At 40.9% G+C, this 25,974-nt stretch overlaps 2 protein-coding genes across 2 annotated transcripts in view; both read right to left on the reverse strand.

Annotated features, from left to right (window-relative positions):
* The window catches only part of LOC125271224 (B-cell receptor CD22-like), a 1,156,500-nt gene that overhangs the window by 1,070,066 nt on the left and 60,460 nt on the right, over positions 1–25,974 (reverse strand). The window lies entirely within an intron of this gene.
* Positions 12,460–25,974, reverse strand: part of LOC125271199 (B-cell receptor CD22-like) — a 166,535-nt gene continuing 153,020 nt past the window's right edge. Inside the window, exons 11-16 of the mRNA XM_048195199.1 lie at positions 21,387–21,641; positions 14,390–14,638; positions 14,238–14,310; positions 12,920–12,965; positions 12,670–12,750; positions 12,460–12,519 (exon numbers count right to left, since the gene is read on the reverse strand). Of these exons, the coding sequence (XP_048051156.1) occupies positions 12,499–12,519; positions 12,670–12,750; positions 12,920–12,965; positions 14,238–14,310; positions 14,390–14,638; positions 21,387–21,641 (725 nt within the window). The 3' untranslated portion in view covers positions 12,460–12,498. The remainder of the gene's footprint in view (positions 12,520–12,669; positions 12,751–12,919; positions 12,966–14,237; positions 14,311–14,389; positions 14,639–21,386; positions 21,642–25,974) is intronic.

Consider the following 25,974-nt stretch of genomic DNA (forward strand, 5'->3'; position numbering starts at 1 on the left):
TTGATTGACAGCACATCATAGACAGCTGAAATCTGACAGAACGATGGCTTTTAATTTCATACTGTGAAACTGTAATGATCCACCTTTGATTTTTGATTCAGTGCACTGCTAGTGTTTACAGCACATATTCTGGGGCTAATTGTCACACTTTTATTCTGGTGAATATTTCTTATGACAGCTCATTTTTAAAAGCCACTTTCTGTATAGAGATACATTTTAATATAAAAGTCTGTATACAGTTATCTATTGCGTACAAGATTAAAGTGGATTTTCATTGAGGTGTTTGCATCCAACAAAGTACTGCTGGAGAAAACACATTTTTTGTGATATTGGTCTTTTGAAACCATAGACACAGCCCTGTGACAACTAGCCCCAACCAATCTCCCATAAATCCCCAACACTTAAGATATTTGACAGAAAATCAAGCTCTTACCCGTTTCACCAACACCCGTGATCAGAGACAGCACTACAAATGATCAGGGTGGAACCAGTATTGCCGTTTTCACACTGAATGACACGTGATGAATATATTATATTTTAATTTGAGCTTTTGACACCTCAATTATAGTTCTGATAAAGCAGAAGAAGAGTTTTATCTGACAACACCAGACTAAAGACATACAAGTTGAACTGAGAGAAACTTTAAATCAATCCATAAAGATGCTCATGAAATAATGTTTTCAAACTTAGGAATAAATATTCAATCATACAGACAGTGATGACAAGGAACCTGATCTTGAGAGAGAGTAAATAATAGCTTGAATGACTATACTTTAGTTTGCATATTCAGACCAACTATCCTGGAATGGGAATTGATGGAGGCGGGATTGTAAAACACTGGAAGGTATTGCAGTGACAGTGAGGTCAAAATTTCATCACCAGCATCACCAACTGTGAATTTGATAAACCTCCAATTTACTGGTGGATTAATAGCCATCTGGAAGTTAAACAAAGCACTTAAATCACGCTGATGAAGCAGAATTGATTCATCTAAATGTCTGAAAGTTTTTATGAGAGCTTCTAAGCTTTTTATTCTGCCAGCGGCCTTGTTCTTGATTGCATCATGTCCTTAAACATGGTCACAAACACAGTTTCCTCTTTAGTACAGTAAGTGTGAAAACCAAACGCATGAACTTTTGACAGCAGCATCACAGTGGGATCACGTGACCTTCATAAGCAACACTGAGGGACGTCACACCCATGAGGAAGAGGAAATCAGTCCTGTCAGAGTAAAGTTTGAGGCCTTTTATCACATGCACAATATGGCGGCTCTAGTAATGGAAGCCCCGCCTTCTAAATAAAAGTTACAATTTGGCAATTGTTGTGTCTTATAATGTAGTTCTTCATGCTGCCGCTAGAGACGCTGTATAGTAGAGAGAAGGAGTGAGTTACTAGAAGTGAAGGAGAAGTGCGCTCAGAGTTTATTTGGGCAGTTACTGTTCGGAATAAAATACGAGGTCTCTGAATATATACAGTGTGTTTACTACTCGCAGACTTAACAAATTGGCGACGAGGATACTAAGTTTTAAGAATTGACTTTATTGACTGATAAACAATGTCTGTGAATGTCTCGTCACCGCCAATGTTCCTGTCCTGCCCGGGAGAGCCTACCATGCCATTCGACATGTGGTTGCGCATGTTCGACAACTATTTGCTGGTAATCAACGCAGTGGGCTCTGCATGGCCTGACGCTCGGAAGAGGGCTACATTACTTCATTGTTTAGGCGCCGAGGGCCAACGGATCTTTTACGCACTGCCGGACACCGGTGAGACATATGATACCGCTGTTGCTGCTTTAAAAAGACAGTTCATTCCCAAAGTTAATGTGGTCGTGGAGCGACATACATTCAGAAAAAGAGTACAAGCTGCACACGAAAACATACAACAGTACGTTGCTGCTTTACATGCGCTCGCTGCTAACTGTGACTTCGGTGATAAAGTTGACGATATGATTCGCGACCAATTGCTGGAACATTTACAAAGTGATGATATAAGACAGAGACTGTTACTCGAGCCGGACCTGACATTACAGAAAGCAACTAACCTTGCAACACAATTAGAAGCTGCAGCTGAGCACGCAAAGAGAATGACGGCCGATAGAGATGCTTCAGTGCGCGCTGTACAAGTCAAGTCACACCACGCGAGAGGGAAACACCGTTCACGGCCAGCTGCTGCCCCTGCTTCGTCTGCCCGTAAGTCATGCTTCAGGTGTGGTTCAGACAAACACCTAGCTAATTCAGCACAGTGCCCTGCTATAAAAGTTCATTGTAAATTGTGTAACAAGAAGGGACATTTTGCTCGGGTGTGCCGTTCAGCCCCAGCGAGTGATGTGCGCGAGGTGCAAGTGCATGACGTCACAGTGCTGTATCTAGAGAACTCTGCCGAAGCACCAAAGAAACTACATTGCAATGTGACTGTTAGTACTCCTGCTGCTTCACCTGGCACCACAGTACAATTCGTTGTGGATACAGGGTCTTCAGTGTCGATATTGCCCACCCATATCTATAAACGCCACTTCAGTGCCACACAATTATCTACACCTGCCGTCCGTCTTGTGACTTACACCCAGGAATGCATACCTGTACTCGGATGCCTGCAAGCACAAGTACATGTGTCCAATGCGTCAGCCGCTGCCACCTTTTTCGTTGTGGATAAAGGGACTGCTTTGCTAGGCATGGATTTGATTTCTGCCCTGCAACTACAAATTAAAAGTGATAATGTCTGCACCTCTGTCATGGCCACCAATACCACGTCTCTGACAGATGCAGACATAGGATGTGTAAAGAACTTTGTCCACAAGGTAAAAATCAACCCCACAGTAAAACCTGTGCATCAGAAATTACGACGCTTACCTTTTGCAGTCCGAGCTTCTGTATCAGCTGAATTAGACCGTCTGCTGAAAGCAGGTGTCATCGAACGTGTGGATGCTTCTGCCTGGGTGTCCCCCATCGTTGTTCCTGGGAAGAAAACTGGTGGGATCCGAATGTGCGCTGATCTAAGAGAAGTTAACAAAGCCGTCATTACTGACTGTTATCCGTTACCACACATTGATGAAATGCTTACCAGCCTTAGGGGTGTTACAGTATTTTCTACTATAGATTTAGCTAATGCATACTATCAGCTTCCCCTGCATGAAGATAGCAGAGACATTACAGCTTTCATCACTCATGACGGCCTGTTCAGATTTTGCAGGGTTCCCTATGGCCTGGCGTCAGCACCCTCCGCTTTCCAAAAGATGATGGCCACCATCCTGCAGGGGGTACCAGGTGTCAGAAATTACCTGGATGATCTTATTGTGTACGGAGAAACGGCTGAAGAGCATGACTCTAACCTTACTACTGTGTTACAGAAACTGAAAGAGGCTGGGCTGGTGTTAAATGATAAAAAATGCAATTTCAGACAGACTTCACTGCGGTTCCTGGGCCACATAATCAGCGCCAATGGAATCTTACCTGACCAGGAGCATCTGGATGCTGTCCGTAAAGCTCCGCCTCCATCTGATGCAGCATCTTTGCAATCCTTCCTAGGATTAGTGTCTTGGTACTCAAAATTCCTTCCTGGGTTTGCGACAGTTGTGGCTCCAATGCGTGAGTGTGCTAAAGAAAAAGGACTGTTCTCCTGGACTCCAGCTGCTCAAAGCAGTTTTGAGGACATTAAACAGATGCTTGTGTCCAGTCCTGCCCTGGCCATTTATGACCCCACACTTCATTCAGTAATTTCAACAGATGCAAGTGACTATGGGTTGGGTGCAGTGTTTGCCCAAGTACAATCAGATGGTATGGAAAAACCAGTGGCTTTCGCTTCCCGCACACTCACTGATGCTGAAAAGAAATATTCTATAGTGGAGAAGGAGGCCCTGGCATGTGTGTGGGCTACTGAGAAATGGCGAACGTACGTGTGGGGCCATCGCTTTACACTTCGCACCGATCACCAAGCACTCACCACTTTACTTACCACAAAAGGAATGGGGAGAGCTGGAATGCGGATCGCTCGCTGGGCAGCACGTCTGCTCTGTTTTGATTACGACGTCGTTTACCGGCCTGGTTCCCAAAATCACACTGCAGACTGCTTGTCTCGTCTTCCCATACCAGCACCTGCTGACCCCTCCGCTGACGTGGAGCCTGACATTGTTGCATTAATTTCCTCATCATTATGCTCTCTTTCAGTGTCTGACTTTGAGACTGCCTGTACTGCTTGTCCTGAGCTGACACAGCTGCGGAAGCAAATTACACTCGGCTGGCCACCCTCCATCAAAGCAGTGAGTCAGGACTTGATTCCATACTTCAGAGTTAGAGACGAACTTGCAGTGAAAGATGCTTTCATTGTCAGAGGAACAAGGTTGTTAGTCCCTGTAGCCTTACGACACACATTGATTTCCTTGGCACATGAGGCTCACCAGGGAGTAGTCCGCACAAAACAGAGGTTGCGGGATCTCTACTGGTGGCCGCAGATGGACTCCCAGGTCCAGTCAACTATCTCTACATGCATTACCTGCCAGTCCAATGACAAATCTGCTGTGACGCATCCAGCACCTTTGCTGCCAGTTCAGTTTCCTGAGGGCCCATGGAAAAAACTGGGCCTGGATATAGTTGGACCGTTTGAAACAGCTACTCCTGCTTGCAGATATGCCATAACACTTACAGACTATCATTCCAAGTGGCCTGAGCTCGCATTTGCTAGCAATACAACTGCTGAGGATGTTATCAAATTTCTGAGTACTGCCTTTAGTCGTCATGGCAATCCAGAGTGCATTGTTACGGACAATGGTACTCAATTCACCTCAGCTGTCTTCGCTGAGTTTTTGAAGGAACGAGAAATAAAACACATCCGTACATCCGTGTATTACCCTGCAGCTAACGGGGCTGTGGAACGATTTCACCGTGCATTGAAAGGTTGCATCCAGACAGCAATTCAGCACTCACAACCATGGAACAGAGCTGTCACAGAATGGCTCCAGGTGTACCAAGCAACTCCTCACGCTACTACGGGCGTGTCGCCATATGAACTGCTATATGGGAGAAAGATGCGAACCAAGCTTAACATCCTGCCTTTGCATGGTGAGGGTAAATGTGATCTTTCTGCTGTCCGTGAGAAGGTGAAAAAGAAACAGGACAAGATGAAACGATACACCGACCACAAACGCGGTGCTCGCAATCCTCTCATTGATGTGGGAGGGAGAGTGAGAATAAGACTTCCTCGTGCAACCCCGAAAGGTCACCCTAGATACTCTGCTCCTGTAAGAGTAGAGAAGAGAGTGGGACCCAACACTTTCCTACTTGGTGATGGAAAAAAGTGGAATGCTGCCCACCTGGCATACTCACCTGGACTGACTGACTGTGCCAGTAACACATTACAGCAAACGCACAACACTACACATAGCTCTGCGAAAGTCTCACGTATGAGACGTAAGCCTATTTGGCACAAAGACTATGTGATCAAATAAATAGGACTGTTTTATATCTAAGTTGCACAAGGTATTGCTCCTGAAGGGAAGAAAACTGTTCTGAATGAGTTTTGCACTTATTGGTTTACAAAAATGTTAAACTGTGTAGTTGATTATGTTTGAGTATCAATTTACTGTTCTGCTGACAGTTCATGTATTCATGTCACGAGTTTTAAAGCAACCTATACATCATCGTTAATATACAATGAATATACGGTACGGACTGTTACTGAATAGTTGCCTAGATTGTCACAACTGCTTTATTCAGAGTACATGTTTCCTTGGTTAAGTTAAGAGAAATGTTTTTACAAAGAGGGGAAATGTTGTGTCTTATAATGTAGTTCTTCATGCTGCCGCTAGAGACGCTGTATAGTAGAGAGAAGGAGTGAGTTACTAGAAGTGAAGGAGAAGTGCGCTCAGAGTTTATTTGTGCAGTTACTGTTCGGAATAAAATACGAGGTCTCTGAATATATACAGTGTGTTTACTACTCGTAGACTTAACAGCAATCATCACTGATTTCCATAGAAACAGTTCTCAGATGTGCGTTCAGGGCTGCACATGTGCATTGGCTGGAAAAACCTGAAATAAATGTTGTTTTAACACTATTTAAGCATCAGAAACAACTGTGAAAAGTGAGCATTGAAATGATCCATGGATGAGTCAACTAAGACTACTAGCATTGAGAACACTAATTTATTGAATGAAAGATTAATTTAAAATGTTCAATGTTAATAGTGTATTTACTAGAACATTTGTATTCCTACACTGATCATAAAGATGTTTACAGCGACACAAACAACAACAATCTAACTGATAAACTATTAGCATTAACTGTAAGCCTTTATAATCAAACAAGTCAAGCAACAATATATTTTCATGACAATGTTGTTTGCTGGCCAAGTCTTTGATTTAAATTTGATTTTCCTCAATCTTCTCAAAATACTCCAGTAAATCCTCATCAGACACTCCTGTCAATCATCCAGGCTCCACCCACACAGTCACATGAGGACTGTAAAATGCCATCATCACTACAGCATATTCCTGTTAGTCTGAGACAACAATGAGACACAAATGAGATCCATTTACAAAGATTTACAAAGATAACCATTTTTGAAATGTTTAAAGGCACATATCATAGTCTGCAGTGATGTTGAGAGAAGAAAGACAGAGTGGGACATTTAATAGCACAAGATTAATCTCTATTGACTCTCAATGAGAAGAGCTGGACACTTACAGTAACATTCTCATAAACTGTAACATTCTCATACAGAGGGGTGTTTATTTCAGGAGTGTTGGTGCATGGATGAACAGCCTTAATGGAAGAGAGGAAAACATGAGAACCAGGAGAAAGAGGAAAACAAAACTAGTTACTGAAACAGTACATGTGTGAATCCTTCAGTGTCACATGACTCAGTCTGATGGTGCAGTTCTGCTGTTTATCTCCCAGATACTGAAACCTCTGACTGTATTCAGTGTCCTCATACAGATCTGGAGGCTCTTTACCCTCTTGTAATGAACCTTTGGTCCAGAACACGTTCATGATCTGATATCCAGTAGGGTATGTATAAGTGCAGCTCATTATCACTGATGAGTCTGCAGTGCTGGAGGATGTTGAAAAGCAGAAATAAATCTGACTTACCCGAAATCATGAGCAGAAAGGTCAGAGGAAGTGGAGGAGCCATTCTGACTGACATCACAATCAATATACAGACACTTATTTTAGCTTCTGTGAAGGTGAATCTCATGAAATTCATCAAGGTTATTTTCATGACAGTAAAATCACAATGGTTTTATGCAAATATATTGTATACTTTTTTTCATTTGATTCTCAGGTAAAACATGACTTGGACATTTTTGGAGCGATTCACCCATAAATGAATGGATCATATTTGAATAAACAACAGCTTTTTTTTTCTCTCTATGAAAATGCATTTTAATAAGTACAGTGAACAAATTAAAAGAAATCTTACCGTTTTTCAGTGATGAAACAATACAGTGAGAACAGGAAGATTTCTCTTGAAGACAAACTCTTTATCTTCCTTTTTTCAAGTACATTTTACCCTCACTTGCTGCTTCAAAACCAGCTTTAATTAAAACTATTCAAAAAAAACTTTTTGTATGATAAGAAAATAGATCATCATAAAATGGACGAAACAAATAAAGCAGCATCCTTCAGAGTGTGAGAATTAGAAGAAAGAAAGAGAAAGTGAAAAGAGACGAGAACATGTAAAGTTCTTCACATTTTCTTTAAGATGTTTGTGATTTTCACATGCTGTTAAACTTTTATTTCTTCACAGACAGATACTGAGTTTCTGTCGAGTGAACAAATGCAGCCTTGATCCTTTTTAAATTAATTTAATGAATTTGACTTTATAAGATCGTACTTACTAAAACCCTTAGTCTCACTTCCTCTTTTGTGTGTTGATAAGTGTCACGTTCACCAGCTGGAGTGCCCATGAGTTCCTCCAGAGGGCACTCCTTCTGACTTTGTTGTTCTCCCATTATGAATTACATTCACCACAATCCTGTGCCTGGACTCATTATGGTTTATTTTCTCCCAACTGTTGATCATTTACTGGTTTTAGTTTGCCTATTTAAGCTCTTGTGTTTTAATTGTGGGTCATGAATTGTATTTATTGTATTTATTTCTCATGGATGTCTTGTTCCTTCCTTTGTGGTCTTTGGATTATGTTCCTGATTCTTTATGTGGACTATTTGCCAGTTTCCAGGTATAGAGTCTTTATTTTTTGTCTTTTGTTATTAAACTGTGTGTGTGCATTTGCATTCTCTCTCTGCCTCGTCTCTTTAAACTCGTAACAGAACAACTCATCAAACAATGAATCCAGCCGTACAGTTAATGCTTCTCCATCAAAGAGATAGATCAGTTGATGACTCGTGGACTTTATCGGACTGGCACATTTAACATTTTTTGACGAGGTGTGTCTTATGTTATTTTTTCGAGGGGGGGTGTCTGATCCACTCAGTTCCCTCATGCTATTTCATGATCTTAGTTGGACAAATATAGATCTGGCAGTATATAGATTTGCAAAGGAGCGGCTCTGTTTTTACTGTGGAAGTCGCTTCCTCAGTATCCTCCACCTCAAAGTCTTGTCCCAAAATGGCCGCCATTCCAGAGCCTCGTCCAGCCCATGAATCCATTCCAGAGTCCGCTGCCCGCCATTCCAGAGCCTTGTCCAGCCCGTCATGGCCGCCAGCCCGAATCCTGAGCCCGCTCCAGCCCATGAATCCATTCCAGAGCCCGCTCCAGCCCATGAATCCATTCCAGAGCCCGCTCCAGCCCATGAATCCATTCCAGAGCCCGCTCCAGCCCATGAATCCATTCCAGAGCCCGCTACAGCCCATGAATCCATTCCAGAGCTCACTACAGCCCTTGAGTCGCTCGAGCGACCTGTAGTTAAGGTGCGTTCACGCTGCCTCATAATTCCTGTAGTTATGAGATTCTAGCTTGTAAAAAGCATTCACGTCCTCGTAGAGCTCGTAATTACAGCTTGTAAGATGGGAGTTTTCTGAAAGCTCCCAGATGTACCACGTGGCCGCGCTGTACCACCTGACCGCTGTAGATTCATTTAGTCGTCGATAGTGCTGCCATGGAAAGGCATAATTCCCAGTTCAAGGACCAAAAGGACCTCAGAACAGCTCAGAATATAACGTCACGTGTTGTCATTTCAAGATTCCGGTAAATACGAGGTGACGCGAACGCAGCATTACATGGGAAGGGAATGTCTGTTGCTCTGCTCCACCCATTATCCCAGTCTGGCTTTCAGCCTGTTTTGGTAGGTCACTTATGAAGTAACTTCAGTTGGAATTGTTTTTGTTGTCGAATAAGGAATACAAACTAACTTCATTTTGAAACGTAAGTTGCTGTTAAGGACTTTTTTTTATTAAGGTTCCAAACAACACTAAGATTTTTTATTGTATTTATAATCATATTAAAATGTTGTTGTTTTTCCAAACTATAAACAGCTCTTTATCTCTTATGCTGATTCTAGCCTGCAAGTGTAATATTGTAAAGTATTTATAATCATATTAATAATCTGACTAGATCGTTTGAGATCCATAAACCCCCTCCCGAACATAAACATACCCATTTCATACAGAATGTTTAAAGAATAAAACATAATGGACAGAAATGTGGAGGAAAAGGACAATTTTAGTAAAAATATAACATTAAAACGATATTTTGAGCCGCTAATCCTACACATACACCTAAACCTACCCATAACAATTTCTTAAAACTACATACTGTTATAAATAAAAGAATAACAGACAAACAAACTTTCAAATTTAAATCATAACGACTACGATCTTTGACCATGACGGTCGCTGCTGAGAATTTGGATCTGTTTCTTACAATCATATGGGTTGTAAAGATTTGGAGAATAGCAAACAAATAAAATTGATGTGATTTGTGAGTTTATGTTGTTTTGGTGTATCTTATGGTTGTATTGTCAGTCGCTGCAAAGGAGAAAATGCCTTCTGTGTCACACAACAAACAAACTAAATATTACAAAATGGTTAAACAATTACAGAAATTTCAAAGTGTTTCAAAGTGTAGTCTTGTTTAACATTATGTAATCCTCCGAAATGAGTTTGCAGCACAAGTCACAAACAAAAATGTTATTTCATATTAAGTAGATGAGTAAACTGCATTCAATAAATTTGACTAAAAACATGTATTGATATGACAATTGAATACAACAGAATTAAAACATTAATGCCATGATTTTAATATTAATGGGAATTCATACACATCCACACTTGGATATGTTTTACTGCTGTTCATACATAATTATTTTTAAGTTTTAGCGCTATAAATTTGTCAATATTGTATGTTTTTGTGTGTATGAAAATGTAAGTAAATGTACATGTGGTAGAACCACACTTTATGTAAAAATACACATTCTCATGAGATCACATTGGTTATTCTGATGTATTGAATGACAGAAAAGTGTGGATTGTACAACGAGAGCATGATTGTTGAATAAAAATTATGGACCTCTAATACCAAATCAATATAATGCAGAGCAGAGTTGAGCACCGGTACCGGGGACCGAGAATGACACAAACACGAGAAGTGCTGTTCACTCAAAGTCAAAGTTTATTGAGCTCGCTGTAACTCATATATAGCAGGGCATTAGGCCAACTGAAAACAAAGGAAAGCTAAATTCATGTATGTTCTCATCATCCATATCAAAGAAACATTAAGACATCAATAACTGCTTATAGGCTTGAAAAGAACAGTGTGGCTCTTATAAGAAATGACAAGATACTCCTTAATTTTCATTTTTGGGTGAACTAACCCTTTATGTCATTAATGACTCACCCTCATGTCGTTCCAAACCCGTAAGACCTCCGTTCATCTTCGGAACACAGTTTAAGATGTTTTAGATTTAGTCTGAGAGCTTTCTGTCCCACCATTGAAAATGTATGTACGGTAGACTGTCCATGTCCAGAAAGCTAATAAAAACATCATCAAAGTAGTCCATGTGACATCAGTGGGCTAGTTAGAAGTTTTTGAAGCATCGAAAATACATTTTGGTCCAAAAAACCCCCAAAAACTACGACTTTATTCAGCATTGTATTCTCTTCCGGTTCTGTTGACAATCCGCGTTCACGACTCCGCAGTGACCCCTGCTGACGTAATGTCATCTCATCTGCTGAACGTTCCACATGTTCCAGCTGTGGCATTGCTGGGCTCTTAAGTGTCAGCGCCTAAAATGTATCTGGCCGCGCTGCTCTCTCTGTGGAACCGGGCAGGAATCAAGCGCGTCTCCCCTGGAGTTCTTAGTCGAGCCTGCCACTTATCAGCCAATCAAAAAAAGAAAGAGGCTACACAATAGCCAATCAGAAAATAGCACTATTGTATCTGGGTAAGATTTAACGCAACAACCAATGAAAAAAAGCATATCCTGGAATTTATAATGCTAGGAGCTCCACTTTGAGCACAAAGTCATGATCTCCTGTCATGATCCAGTCATGATCTCCTGTTTTAATGTTACAACTAATTCACAACTTTTAGACATGTTTGTGAAGGTTGTTTTGTTTACAGCGTGCGTCTCCCTCAGACTGTAAACGAAGCTCGAGCGCACCAGATAACACGTCAGCAGCGTCACTGCGGAGTCGTGAACGCGGATTGACAACAGACCCGGAAGAGAATACAATGCTGAATAAAGTTGTAGTTTTTGTTATTTTTGGACCAAAATGTATTTTTGATGCTTCAAAAACTTCTAACTAACCCACTGATGTCACATGGACTAATTTGATGATGTTTTTATTACCTTTCTGGACATGGACAGTATACTGCACATACTTTTTCAACGGAGGGACAGAAAGCTCTCGGACTAAATCTAAAATATCTTAAACTGTGTTCCGAAGATGAACGGAGGTCTTACGGGTTTGGAATGACATGAGGGTGAGTCATTAATGTCAATTTTCATTTTTGGGTGAAATAACCCTTTAAAGGTGTACAAGACTACAACAAATTTAAAAAATAGAATAAGAGATCAAAGACAAACGAAGCAAAATATATTCTTCCTAACAATTTTTTTTTCTGCCTTTTATTTGAAACATGAACAATACTGATACTTAAGGTTAAAAACATTAATAATCTAAATGAAGTAAGCTTTATACGTGACACAAAGCATAAAGAAAACACTTCGGTGAATACACTCTTTTACATCAATTCATTAACCATTTACCATTTTTGCCCATCCATCTATAAAATGATCCCCAAATTACTTCAGTCACATGTCATCACGGCACTCCTGTCAATCATTCAGGGCTCCGCCCACAATGATGCATAAAGGCTGTAATATATTTGTGTGTTCAAAACATTACAGCCTTTTGTTGTTATGCTGATTAAGAAAGAAAGAAAGACATTGAAGTGAAAACATTGATAATGATATTTAAATAAAAGTATCAAGAACATTAGTCATGATGAAAGAATAATAAGATGTTTTTTTTTTTTCTCTGTCTTGTAGGTATTCTTACTTACTGGAAGATTTACATACACATACGAGTTCAGTTCGGGTTTTCAATCATCAAGTTGATCAGCCTTTATGAATGAAGAGACAAAGTAAAAACAGGACTGTGTTATTTAAATTTCCATATACTTAAAAGACATTTGATATTTCCTCACTGACATTGAGGAGCGTTTAATTCTGTTTGAGTAAAAGTGTAGGAAATCCTCAGTTAAAACATTTACCGTTGAATTCTCATACACAGGTTCACTCAATTCAACATCACAAGCTTTGTGTCTGTCATGATGAGGTCTGGAATCAACCATCTGTGCCATTAAAAGAAAAAAAAAAAAAACAGAATAGAGAGAAAATGTAAAAAAAATTATATAAACAACTCATTAAATAAAGTCACAGCTACATTTAAAATTTAACTTTTAGTTACAAATTCATTTACCTGATCAGTAAACTACTGATAACCAAATAAATTGTTCTCACCTGAGACTCCTGTGTGTCATTTCTCTTTTTCATCCTCCTGATTACCCTTTAAAGACAATGATTTGACCAATTACAACCAATCAGAACTTATGTGATGTTTAATACACAATTATTATTTTGAACCAATAAGGTTTCTCTAAGATGTGACACTGCCATTATTAATGTGATGAAATCTGGCGTATCTTCAGGATTTACTGCAGTAAAGATGTGAGCTTCAGACTTCCTCATTCAATAACTAACTGAGTAGCTGTCAGTGTGGAAAGATAGGATGGAAAATTGGAAATTTTGCTTTGGCTCACATTCATCATGACGTCTCACTGAATTCACAACCTTCTGACTCAGTCACTCATTCACACACACTACATAGTACTGTAAGACTTGATTTTCCTGCTAAACAAAAACAGAGATCAAGCATCCTGCAATAAAGCAATAAAACTCATCTGGAAAAAGATCTCAAAGTAGTAAAGGACAACGCCTTGCCCTAACCCCAAAAGGACAATGCCTCCCCCACACAAACAAACACACACACACACACACACACACACACACACACACACACACACACACACACACACACACACCTTCCCTTCCCCCTGACGTAAGTCACTGAAAGTTCTTCAAGAAATATAATGTAACTTGTGTATTTATTGTTTTTCCCTTTTTTATGTTTGCTATCATTTTAAATGTCTCAGTGTGATTGGTAAAATGGTCTCAGTTTCACAGCAGTCACTGGTATTACGAAGAAGACTGAAAACTAAGGAAAATTCTGTCCTATCTTTGGGTGGTGCCTTTTGTGAAAACCCACTCCTCTTCCCCCAAAATAGGTGTTGGTGTAATAAATATTTATAACTCTTTTGTTCTGGTCCTGGTATAAAAGGTAAAGTGCAAAGCAGTCAGGGGGGATCTTCTGTAGCCAGAAACCCCCATGCAGAGATGGGTGAATGTCTGAAGACATTCACACATCACTGTGTGTATATGCATTTCTTCGAGTAATTGATGTTATGCATTTATCATTTCTGAATTGGCTTCTAATTGTCTAACTGTAATGTAATTGGCATGATACATTTTTACTTGACACATAAAATGGTTTATTCTGTATTATTCTTAATTCATTATTTCTAGTAGATTAAAGCGAAGGTATTACCTCAAATCTGTGTTCAGGATTGTTCATACGGAAGGTTTAATAGATGGAGCATGGGGCACATCGATTAAGTCCATTTCGATTTCTGACTATCGCTGCCTTAAATAAGTTGCAGTTTTCGTAAATATATAAAAACTATGCTTTTTGTTACGAGTAAGCAGAGCGCGACCGACTTACCAAACCAGCATCATGATGATCACTGCAGGTCCACAAACCACTCCAATGGATATGTATAATATCACCAGATGTCCTACAAAAGAGTGAAACATCTGAACAGATTCATTTGCTTCACTTTAGAAAGAGTAATGTAAGTATATGAGCTGCTCTACCTTTAACAGTCACAGTTACAGCGTCTGATCTCTGAGATCCATGTTGATTGTGAGCCTGACAGTAGAAGCGTCCACTCTGTAGTGCATTGAAACTCTGTCCAGATCCAACAGCTGAGCTTTCATTCTCCTTAAACCAGCTGAAGTTCAGAGCAGGAGGGTTTGAATCACTGCTGCAGATCAGAGTCACTGAATCTCCTGACACTATTTCACCAGATCCAGTTATCAACACTGAGACATTCCTGGGAGGGTCTAAAACAGACAAAAAAAAAAAAAAAAAAAAAAAAAAAAAAAAACAACAACACACACACATTAACAATTACAATAAATTTGAAATGTAAATGTGACTATAAACCTCTTCGACCGGCAAACTAAGATAAGGTTTAAATGTTTTGGCTGGGGGCGCCTGCAGCATCCGACGGGAGTTCAATACTCACTGCAATCGGACGGGTAAGCCCCTGCTGGCAGTGAGGTAAACGTTTAATTATTTTAGATTGGTAAGCGCTCTAGCGACGTCCGATGAGTGTTCAATACTCGCTGCGATTGGACGGGTAAGCCCCTGCTGGCGTAAATGCAAAACGTTTAGCTATTTTCGACTGGGAGGGCTCTCGCGCCGTCCGACGGGAGTTCAATACTCGCAGCGATGGGACGGGTAAGCCCAGCCATAGCTGAACGAGAATAGAAAGTTTATACTGTTTCTGAGGTTCTTATGGGAGCTCAATACTCATGGTGTCAGATTGGAGTTTGACTGATTTGACTGGGTGGTTTGAATCATCTGTTTAGAGGGTTAGTTTGAAGACCGGGAGATTTCTTGCAACATTGGATGAGGGTGAGTTTTAGGCAGAGCTGGGCTCCTGCGGGAACGGAGGCGACATCACTGCTGTGGCAGTGGAGAGAAAAAGCCAGAGAAACTGAGCCCCTGTGGGAGCCGAGGCGACATCACTGCTGCGGCAGTGGAGAAATTAGCTAGAAGAACTGATCTGCAGGAGCCGAGGGGACCTCACTGCTGTGGCAGTGGAGAGAAGGGCCAGAAGAATTGAGCTCCTGCGGGAACCGAGGCGACATCGCTGCACTGGCAATGAGATCATTCCCATTTTATAGGAATGATGGTATTAGTTGAGTTTGATTTGGCTTGTGGGTATGTGTGAGAAAATGAGCTGGAGCTGAAAACCTAGCTGATAAGCATTTGTTAGGCTTCTTTAATGTGGAAACAGTTTGATGTAGTTCTTAAAAGCTTCTTATGACCAGTGACCAGGTGTTTAAATCTGATGCTGGGAAAGGCCTTATTGAACAGCTGTGGTTGCTGCTCCTATGGGGAATGAATGACTGGAAAAGTGGTTTTCTGGGAGCTTGGAGGTTCTTAATGCTGTTTACATGATATAAATAAAGTAATGTTGAGAAGAGAAAATCAGGAAAGGCAGGCTGGAGGAATGGCTGGGACCAAGGCTGCTTGCGGAGGTAGCCTCATGCTCGGGCTGGCCCCTGGAACCTAGGGAGAAATGAGGAGGATAGAAAAGAGGGAAGCTGGGGAAGAGAATAAGGCATCTGGGCACGCACCACTAGTGGAGGCAGCCTCACGCTCGGGTCAGTCCCTGGAGCCTGGGGAGGAACAAGAAGTGTAGAAAAGAGGGAAGCTGGGGAGTAAAATAAGGCATCTGGGCCTGCGCCGCTAACGGAGGCAGCTTCACGCTAAGGTCCGTGGTTGAGCTGTAGACCAAAGACAAAAAGAGAGTTTGAGACTGATGACCGGGCCTGCGCTATTAGCGGAGGCATCCTCACGCTAACATCTACAGGCCACAGACAATGGGTAGGGTAAGAGACGGTGGGATGAAATGGCTGAAACAGCGGAGCTTGCTCTGCTAGCGGAGGCATCCTCACGCTAGGAGGGAAGGCATTCGCCAAGAGGGGCGAGCATTGCTATATGTGGTGTGGCACCTGGGAAACTGCAGTGTGTGTGGCTAAGCAGAGGGAGGAGGAGAGTGGGGAATCTGGGGCCCAGCCCATGCCCGCTGCTGCTGTGGCCTGACGTCTGTCTTCTAGTGCATGAATCGAAGAAGCAAGAGAGAGGAGATGCAAGATGAAAAAGCGGTTATGCGCATCATGAAGATAGCTGAGCAAAATATAGCAGTTCCTGTTTAGAACAGTTTGGACCATCTATGAAGATGGAAACAAATAAAAATATCCTATTGGTTCCTTATGTGGTGAGGCTTAGAAATTAACTGTATTTAAGTTAAAGCCCATAAATTCAGTTCGAGTTCAGCGAAACTGTGCAGGGATGAGAAATCGATTATTATTTTTTATTAATAAGCCTAAAATGCTTTATAACCTGCATATATTCATCTCTAGCACGATTGTTTGTTACCATACTGTCGTTTACAGTTTGTACTGTCATTGATTGATGTTGAATGATCAAACAGCAAAGTAGGCTACAGACTGATTTAGATGATCGTTTGGTCTTTTAACTGTTGCTGGTTTGAGTCACATGCACCTTCATTTAGTAAAGATCAAAAGAGACTAGCTTGTAAAAAGAGAGCTTGCTTTGCATAATAATGTGCAACTTGGATTTATTCAATTGTGTTCAACGAGCACTAATGAACCATGAACACGCTGCTTGTATGATTTTATTTAATTACATTTATTTATAAATGTATTTATTTATTATTTTTAGTTCTATTTTCCCATACTTATCCAGACCTGGTACTCAAATTACTCAAATCAAATTCCATGCTTTATCAAACTGAGTGCGTAGGAACATACAACATAACAGTTTATTCACTGGTTATTCGTCTATGGTTCGTTACTTACAGATTTCTGCTAGTTCTAAATATAGATGAACATACAGATGAATAGGAACGGTAAAATTTATTTGAATGCATCAGCAAAAGAACGACTTTAAGAATTTGTCCTACCAGTGCGCTGCGTCTCTTTACCAATAGTGAAGCTGTGGGTAGAAGTTACAGAAATCCATACTATTACTTTAAGTTTCCAAGCGATTTGTTGATAAGTCGCAGGACAGCGATGACAATATGTTCCGAGTTTCATAGTGATTCTGCGTGCGAACTGAACGTAATATACGAGCTATACTGTTTGCGTGTTTAACCACAAGGAAGCGGCACAGTAATTTAGAATGGCAAGTCACAGAAACAATCCCACCGATCAACATTGATCCAGATGGAATGACTGTGAAAATTCAGGAAAGAAGACGAGAAGGATTTAAACTGTGCTTCTTGCGGGGTTGAGCTGACGTGGTGGAGAGTGTGAGCTGGCTGGGAACTGGATCTGCGCTGCGGCGCGGCTCCGGGCTTACTGAAGGCCTGCTGCGGTGACCTGGCGCTGGAAGAAGGCCCGTTCCTTCGCGGGAAGAGGCGGCATTGCCCGAGACTTGAGCTTGGTGCTCGGCTGCCTTATTGTCCATTTCTCTATGACAGTAATGATTGAATGGGCCGGAGTAGGGAAATACACAGAAGGAGATCGCGGATGATTCGGACGTGGTGCCAGGTCTTGGCGTTTTGGCATGCAGGGACCCGTTTGTTTGGGCTGACGCCCCCCCCGAAATAATGCCGTTGGATTGGGAGGCCAGAGGATTGTGGAAAAGATTCCTCGAGGATGAAAGATTCTTCATCGGACGCGACTTCGGACATGTTGGGAACTTAGGGTGGGACCAAATGCTGGAAACTGTCGAGGATCCTTAGGTGAGTTTTGACTGTGATTATATACAGGCCTGAACTCATGCCGATTGGGTAGATACGTTGATTACAGATTGTTGACAGCTGGTTGAGATGACGTAATCATTAAGATGACGTGATGATTGGGTAGCTTATTTGACTTGTTCCTCCTGAACTACATTAATAAAACATAATTTGTTTTAGTGACGGAAGCAACAGAGTAACAGTGACAAGACAAGACATAGATAATATAAAGAATAGAATAATAATATACAATTATATAAGATAGACAAAGTGCAAAAACCAATATAAAATATAGACAATTTGTATGTACAGTTATGATGTGTGCAAATTTGAAATATAAATAAATATGTGTTATAAAGTAAATGTATAATAGTGTTGTGTGTTCTGTGTTTGTCAAGTGTTCATGAGATGGATTGCTTGAGGGAAGAAACTGTTCCTGTGTCTGGTCGTTCTGGTGCTCAGGTCTCTGTAGCGTTGACCAGATGGCAACAGTTCAAAGAGGGAGTGTGCTGGATGTGAGGGGTCCAGAGTGATCTTTTTTGCCCTTTTTCTTACTCTGGATAAGGACAGTTCTTGGAGAGTGGGGAGGGTTGTACCAATGATTCGCTCAGCAGACCGGACTACCATCTGTAGTCTTTTGAGGTCAGATTTGGTAGCTGAGCTGAACCAGACAGATTTAGAAGTGCAAAGGATGGATTCAATGATGGCAGCTCCTGTGGTAGGTTGAACTTCCTCAGCTGGCGAAGGAAGTGCAGTCTCTGCTGGGCTTTTTTCACAATGGACTCAATGTGGTTGTCCCACTTCAGGTCTTGGGAGATGGTGGTGCCCAGGAACCTGAATGACTCCACTGCAGTCACAGCGCTGTTCATGATGGTGAGTAGGGGGAGAGCAGGGGGGTTTCTCCTGAAGTCCACGATCATCTCCACTGTCTTGAGCGTGTTGAGCTCCAGGTTGTTAAGACTGCACCAGACAGCCAGCTGTTCAACCTCCAGTCTGTAAGCATACTCGTCACCGTCCTGGATGAGGCCGATCAGTGTGGTGCCATCTGCAAACTTCAGGAGCTTGACAGAGGGGTCTTTAGATATGCAGTCGTTGGTGTAGAGGGAGAAGAGCAGTGGGGAGAGAACACAGCCCTGAGGGGCGCCAGTGCTGATGGTGAGGCTGCTGGATGAGAATTTTCCCAGCCTCACTAGCTGCTGCCTGTCTGTCAGGAAGCTGGTGATCCACAGACAGACAGAGATGTTAAAAGCAGAGCTGAAGTCCACAAACAGGATCCTCACATAAGACCCTGGTCTGTCCAGATGCTGCAGAACATAATGCAGTCCCATATTGACTGCATCATCCACAGACCTGTTTGCTCGGTAAGCAAACTGCAGGGGGTCCAGTGATGTCCTTCAGATAAGCCAAAACCAGTCTTTCAAATGATTGTAATCTACATGTACCAGATGTGGGCCGGATCTGGGCTACACTGTGTTGCTGTCTGGTTAAGTCCAGTAATTTTGATTTTCTTTGGGACGGGGATGATGGTGGAGCATTTGAAGCAGGAGGGGACTTCGCACAGCTGGTCCGCGCAGGTTCTCAGACAAGCTGGTGAAACGCTGTCTAGGCCTGGTGCCTTTCTTCTCTTGTTCTTTCTGAAGACCTGGCGTACGTCATCTTCACTGAACTGAAGTGGAGGAGTGGGGGAGAGGGGGCTTGTTGGAGGTGTTAATGGTGTTTTTTCAAACCTGCAATAAAACTCATTCAGATCGTCTGCCAGTCGTTGATTCTCCACAGAGCTGGGCGATGGTGTCTTGTAGTTGGTGATGACTTTCAGACCTTTCCACTCTGAAGCTGTGTCATTAGAAGAGAACTGATTCCAAAGTTTATCAGAATAATTCCTCTTTGCCACTCTAATCTCCTTTTCCAGTGTGTATTTGGCCTGTTTGTGCAAGACTCTGTCCCCATTTCTGCGAGCATCTTCTTTGGCCTGACGGAGCTGGCTGAGTTTTGCAGTGAACCAGGGTTTGTCGTTGTTGTAAGTTAGATGAGTCCTGGTAGGAATGCACAGATCCTCACAGAAACTGATATATGAAGAAACAGTCTCTGTGAGCTTGTCCAGATCGGTGGCAGCAGCTTCAAAAACACTCCAAACAGTCCATTCGAAACAGGCTTGTAAAGCCCGCTCTGTTTCGGTGGTCCATCACTTCACAGTCTTTGCTACAGGTTAAGCTGATTTCAGTTTCTGCCTGTAGGTCGGTATGAGATGAACTAAACAGTGATCAGAGAGCCCCAAAGCTGCCCGTGGGACAGAGTGATATGCATGCTTTATTGCTGTGTAACAGTGATCCATACTGTCTCTGGTGGGACAAGTAACATGCTGTCTGTATTTTGGAAGTTCACGTGAGAGAATTGCTTTATTAAAGTCCCCGAGAATGATTAGAAGAGAGTCCGGGTGTTGTTGCTCACTCTCTGTGATCATATCAGCGAGTATCTGTAAAGCCGAGCTCACGTGCGCTTGCGGAGGAATGTAGAATGTAATGTCACCAGAATGAACGAGCAAAACTCCCGTGGCGAATAGAACGGTTCCTTCTTTGTCCGGGAGAGCAGAAGGAGACTTGGGTAAAGTTGGTTTTATATTTGCACATTCGGACTTCTGATAAATTCAGACTTTCCAATAAATGTGCAATAAATTAATGTTTGCGAATTTTAAGCAGCGACATGATATTGACAACCAACGATTGTCAACTTACAACATTTTTCACAGTCGATCAAAATAGGCAAGTATTGTTTTAATGGCATATTTACTTGTGAATGTCCACTGAATGTCCAATGTAGTGTGATTAACAAGGCTATTGAATACGGATGTCCGAATGTGCGAATATAAAACCAACTTTACCCAAGTCAGAAGGAGTTCATCCGTTTTGTTGGGTAGAGAGTGGAGATTTGCCAGATGGATGCTAGGCAGCAGCATTCTTAATCCGCGCTGTCTGAGCTTCACGAGGGCGCCGGCGCGCTTCCCCCGTCTGCGCGTCCTGAAGCTTCTGAACAGCGCTGCCGCTCCGCCGACTACAACATTCAACAAAACGTCTGAATAATCGAAATCCGGTAAAAGATTTTGTGGTGTGTTACCAGTTCATCCCTGGTAAAACTGATCGTATTTGAAAAACAAAAAACAGGAAAACAAAAACAGCACAAACACTGGAGAGCTAAGCACTGTGGCTGCCATGCGTGGCACCATCGTTATCATTAAGTTTATCACAATAAATCTGACATCACAAAATATGTTTATGGGATTTCATGTCACAGTTACTAAACCAACTTTAACTCACACATGACGTTTAAAGTCACAGCATCAGAGTATTTCTCTCCATGTTCATTGATGGATCTGCACTTGTATTCTCCATTGTCATCAGAGCTGATCTTTGAGATGCTGTAGATTCTTCCAGATCCTACAAACGTTCCTCCTTTAAACCAGCTGATTTCTGCAGGAGGGTTTGAATCACTGCTGCAGATCAGAGTCACCGAATCTCCTGACACTATTTCACCAGATGGACTGATGGACACTGAGACACTCTTTGGTGCATCTAAAAGTAAAAAAAAAAAAAAAACATAAATAAATAAATCATCTCATTATTATTATTATTTTTTAAAAGAACTAATGAATCTGTACTCACACATGACATTGAGCTGAACAGCAGGAGAAATGTGATTGTGTCCATGTACAGCACAGCTATATCTGTCTGGATCCTCTCTTCTGACTGACTGCAGCAGGAGTTCATTGTTTCTGTCTCTTCTCTCAGTTAATGGCTGTGAGTTTATGTACCAGATGAATGTTGCTCTGTCAGTCAGAGAGCAGCTGCTTTTACATGTCAGACGAACTGAATCTCCCTCTCTCACTCTCTCAGGAGACTCCACCTGAAGATCTGAACACAACACACACATTATATCTAGTGCTGCTGTCATACACTGATTATTATTCAACATAATGCACAGAAGAAGAGAGAAACCTCATGAAAGTCACCTGTGACAGAAAGAGTAACATTAAGAGTCACTCCTGGTTTACCAAGCCATTTGTCTTTATCAGTGATGAATCTGAAATAGTATTCGTGTGAATCATTCAGTGTCACATGACTCAGTCTGATGGTGCAGTTCTGCTGTTTATCTCCCAGATACTCAAGCCTCTGACTGTATTCAGTGTCATTAGACAGATCTGGATGCTCTCCATTAACTTTTTCCAGTGTTTTTGTCCAGAACACTTTCTCGATCTGATGTCCAGCAGGGTATGTATAAGTGCAGTTCATTATCACTGATGAGTCCTTTAGTGCACAGATGTGTGAAGGACTGTAACTCACACCCCAACCAGCACTAGAAACTCCTGAAACACAGAATTCATCCTTTTATGCAGCATATGCATAAAAATGCAATCCAGTTTCTCTTGAGTGTTTTTGATGTGTTGCATTGACTCACCGTGAATCATGAGCAGAAAGATCAGAGGAAGAGGAGGAGCCATTCTGACTGACATCACCATATCAACACCTACAACAAATGAACAGTGGGTTATTTTTTAATTTAGTTTTAATTCTAATGATATTAATTCTAATGATATGATGTGTGTCACTATTCTTCCCTTAAGGAACAGAAAAATATTTCTATATATTTATAATCAATATATTATATGGTCTAAATACTGAAAAATATACGTATGTGAACCACTTGAAGAATGTGTGAAAATGTGAAAAATTTTAATAAAATGAGAGGGATCATACAAAATGCATGTTATTTTTTATTTAGTACTGTACTGAGTAAGATATTTTATATAAAAGATGTTTGCATTTAGTTCACAAGACAAAAAAAAAAAAAAAAAGCTGAATTTATTAAAATATCTCCGTTCATAAGTATGTGAACCATTGGTTCTCAGTACTGTGTGTGGTTACCTGATGATTCACGACTGTTTGTGTGTTTTGTGATGGTTGTTCATGAGTCTCTTGTTTGTCCTGAGCAGTTAAACTGAGCTCTGTTCTTCAGAAAAATCCTCCAGGTCCTGCAGATTCTTCAGTTTTCAAGCATCTTTTGCATATTTGAACCCTTTCCAGCAGTGACTGTATGATTTTGAGATCCATCCATCAACTATTTAAAAAGGTTCAAACATTCACTGATGCAGCTCGAGGAAACACGATGCATTAAGAGTCGGGGGTGAAAACTTTTGAATTCAAATATCAAGGTAAATTGTACTTAATTTTTCTGCCGGGAAACATGCAAGTATCTTCTGTTGGTTCCGAAGGGCAGTACTAAATGAAAAACAACAGTATTTAAACAAAATAAGAAAAATTGTGACATCTTCATCCTGTTTAAAAGTTTTCACCCCCCAACTCTTAATGCATCGTGTTTCCTTCTGGAGCATCAGTGAATGTTTGAACCTTGTTTAATAGTTGTGTTTGAGTCTCTCAGTTGTCCTCCGTGTGAAAAGATGGATCTCAAAATCATCCAGTCACTGCTGGAAAGGGTTCAAATATGCAAAAATGCTTGAATACTGATGAATCTGCAGGAGCTGGAGGATTTTTCTGAAGAACAGAGCTCAGTTTTACCTGCTCAGAACAAACAAGGGACTCAAGAACAGCCATCACAAAACACAAAAGCAGTCGTAGATCATCAGGTAACCACACACAGTATTAAGAATCAATGGTTCACATACTTATGAATGGGGTTATTTTAATAAATTCAGCTATTGTTTAGTCTTGTGAACTAAATGTAAACATATTTTATGTAAAATATCTTACTCAGGACAGTACTAAATAAAAAATAACATGCATTTTGTATGATCCCTCTTATTTTATTAAAATTATTCACATTTTCACAGATTCTACAAGTGTTTCACATACTTTTTCTTGCCACTGTATTTCATTAATTAAATGTGTATATTTAAATAATACATAAGGAATTGCCACTTTTCATGTTTGTCACGTGTGTTCTGTCTGTCATGTTCTTATCAGTTGCCATGGTGTTTGATTATGCCCACACTTGTGATCTTGGCCACTTAAGAGCGCGTGCACGCGACAGGAAGTAAGTGCACAAGGCTGTCCCATGTTTAAAAAATGCCCAAGTAGAGTGCTTTTAGAGGGTCATGAAACCCCCTGTTTTACCCTGGTCGTTCACACCTCAAAGCTCAAAAAAGTCGCGTGTAGAAAATGGGCGTGTAAAGCTCTGGAAAAGTGGGAGTGTAGAGGGGTGGAATAGTGGAGAGAACAACCAATGAAGCACAGACATAGAACACACTCATTATACAGAATAATGAATGTTAATATATGAGCATGGAGAAATTGTCAACAAACTCCCAAGCACAAGGGAGAAATGCGAAAGAATATTTAATAGGTCTAATAATAGGCTACTTTGATTATGTTTACGAGCACTGCACTCTCAAAATCAGTCTTTTGTCTATTAGAATAATCACGTCGTCGTGTTCAGATAGGCTACACCACTGTATCAGTGTCCAGTTTGCATATATATTTCATTTGAAGAAGACTTGATGAAATATGTGTGCAAAACTACATCGTGCTGGTTAATGTTTGGTGCAGGAGAATGTGCGAAATAAAAACTTTAAACACGGATACTTTATTCTGTATGAGCTATGATCCACGTGGCTAGTGTTGTTAAACACAACGCGGAGCTCCGTGCTGAAACCGATCATATGCGCGGTCCGCGTGTATAGCATAACAGTGATGACGTCAGATTTTGTGACGTTGCTCCGACTTTGCTTTTCAAACTGGAAGTTAGAAATCGCTCTGAAAAATGCAAAAATAACAAATTTTAACTTTTACATAAAATTAATGAGTACCTTTAGTGTTTTCAATGATGTGCATCCTATACATATCTGTTCACAGCTCAAAAAATGTGTTCTGGGGTTTCATGACCCTTTAATGCACACTAAACCCACACTGGCTTGAATACCGCTTCAGAGCGGTAATCGAGGCTAAGCGTATCCCATCATGCATTATGTTCGGGAACTCATATGCCCCAAAATCACGAGATGTCAAGGTAAACTGTAAGTTAAATTAATTATATATTACATATTATTTGGTAGTAAAATATAAAGTGTTGCACATTTTATTGATGCAAAGATGAGTAGGCTGTGTGTATTTTTCACATAATTTGACAGATTTTTATCACTTAAAGAAGCACCATCATTTTAAAATTGTGTCTTCTATTAATTACATAGCGACTGAACAGATGTGTATTCTAAAATGCAAAGTATTGAAAATAATAATTTAAAAAAAGCAGAAGCTGTAAACGCTTGCATTTTTTTGCAACACTATAAGTGTGTCCCATCGAGTAATCAAAAGCTCTACACACACTTGCAGTCTTCACACCTACTTGAACACTTGAGCCAAATACAGGAAATATGTCATGTAAGCAGACAAGTGGTCAAGTGCAAAGACCGCAAGTGTGGCTATTTGGACAGGGCAAAACTTTGACAAATTATAACCTACATGCTGTTTATGCCAAACAAAAAAAGTGTACCTTGAATACTCTCTAACACTTGACGGGTGCTCCATTAAATCTTCGTCCTCAGTTAGGAACCTGGATGTGCTCTTTGATACCAATCTTTCATTTGAAAGTCATGTTTCTAGTATCTGTAAAACCGCCTTCTTCCATCTAAAAAATATATCTAAATTACGACATATGCTCTCAATGACAAATGCGGAACAGTTGGTTCATGCATTCATGACCTCAAGACTAGATTACTGTAACGCTCTACTGGGTGGTTGTTCTGCTCGGCTTTTAAACAGACTACAGTTGGTCCAAAATGCGGCAGCTAGAGTTCTTACTAGAACCAGAAAGTATGACCATATTAGCCCAGTTCTGTCAACATTACATTGGCTCCCTATTAAACATCGTATAGATTTTAAAATCTTGCTACTT

This window comes from Megalobrama amblycephala, linkage group LG7 (genome assembly GCF_018812025.1).
Source record: "Megalobrama amblycephala isolate DHTTF-2021 linkage group LG7, ASM1881202v1, whole genome shotgun sequence".
Lineage (NCBI taxonomy): Eukaryota > Metazoa > Chordata > Actinopteri > Cypriniformes > Xenocyprididae > Megalobrama > Megalobrama amblycephala.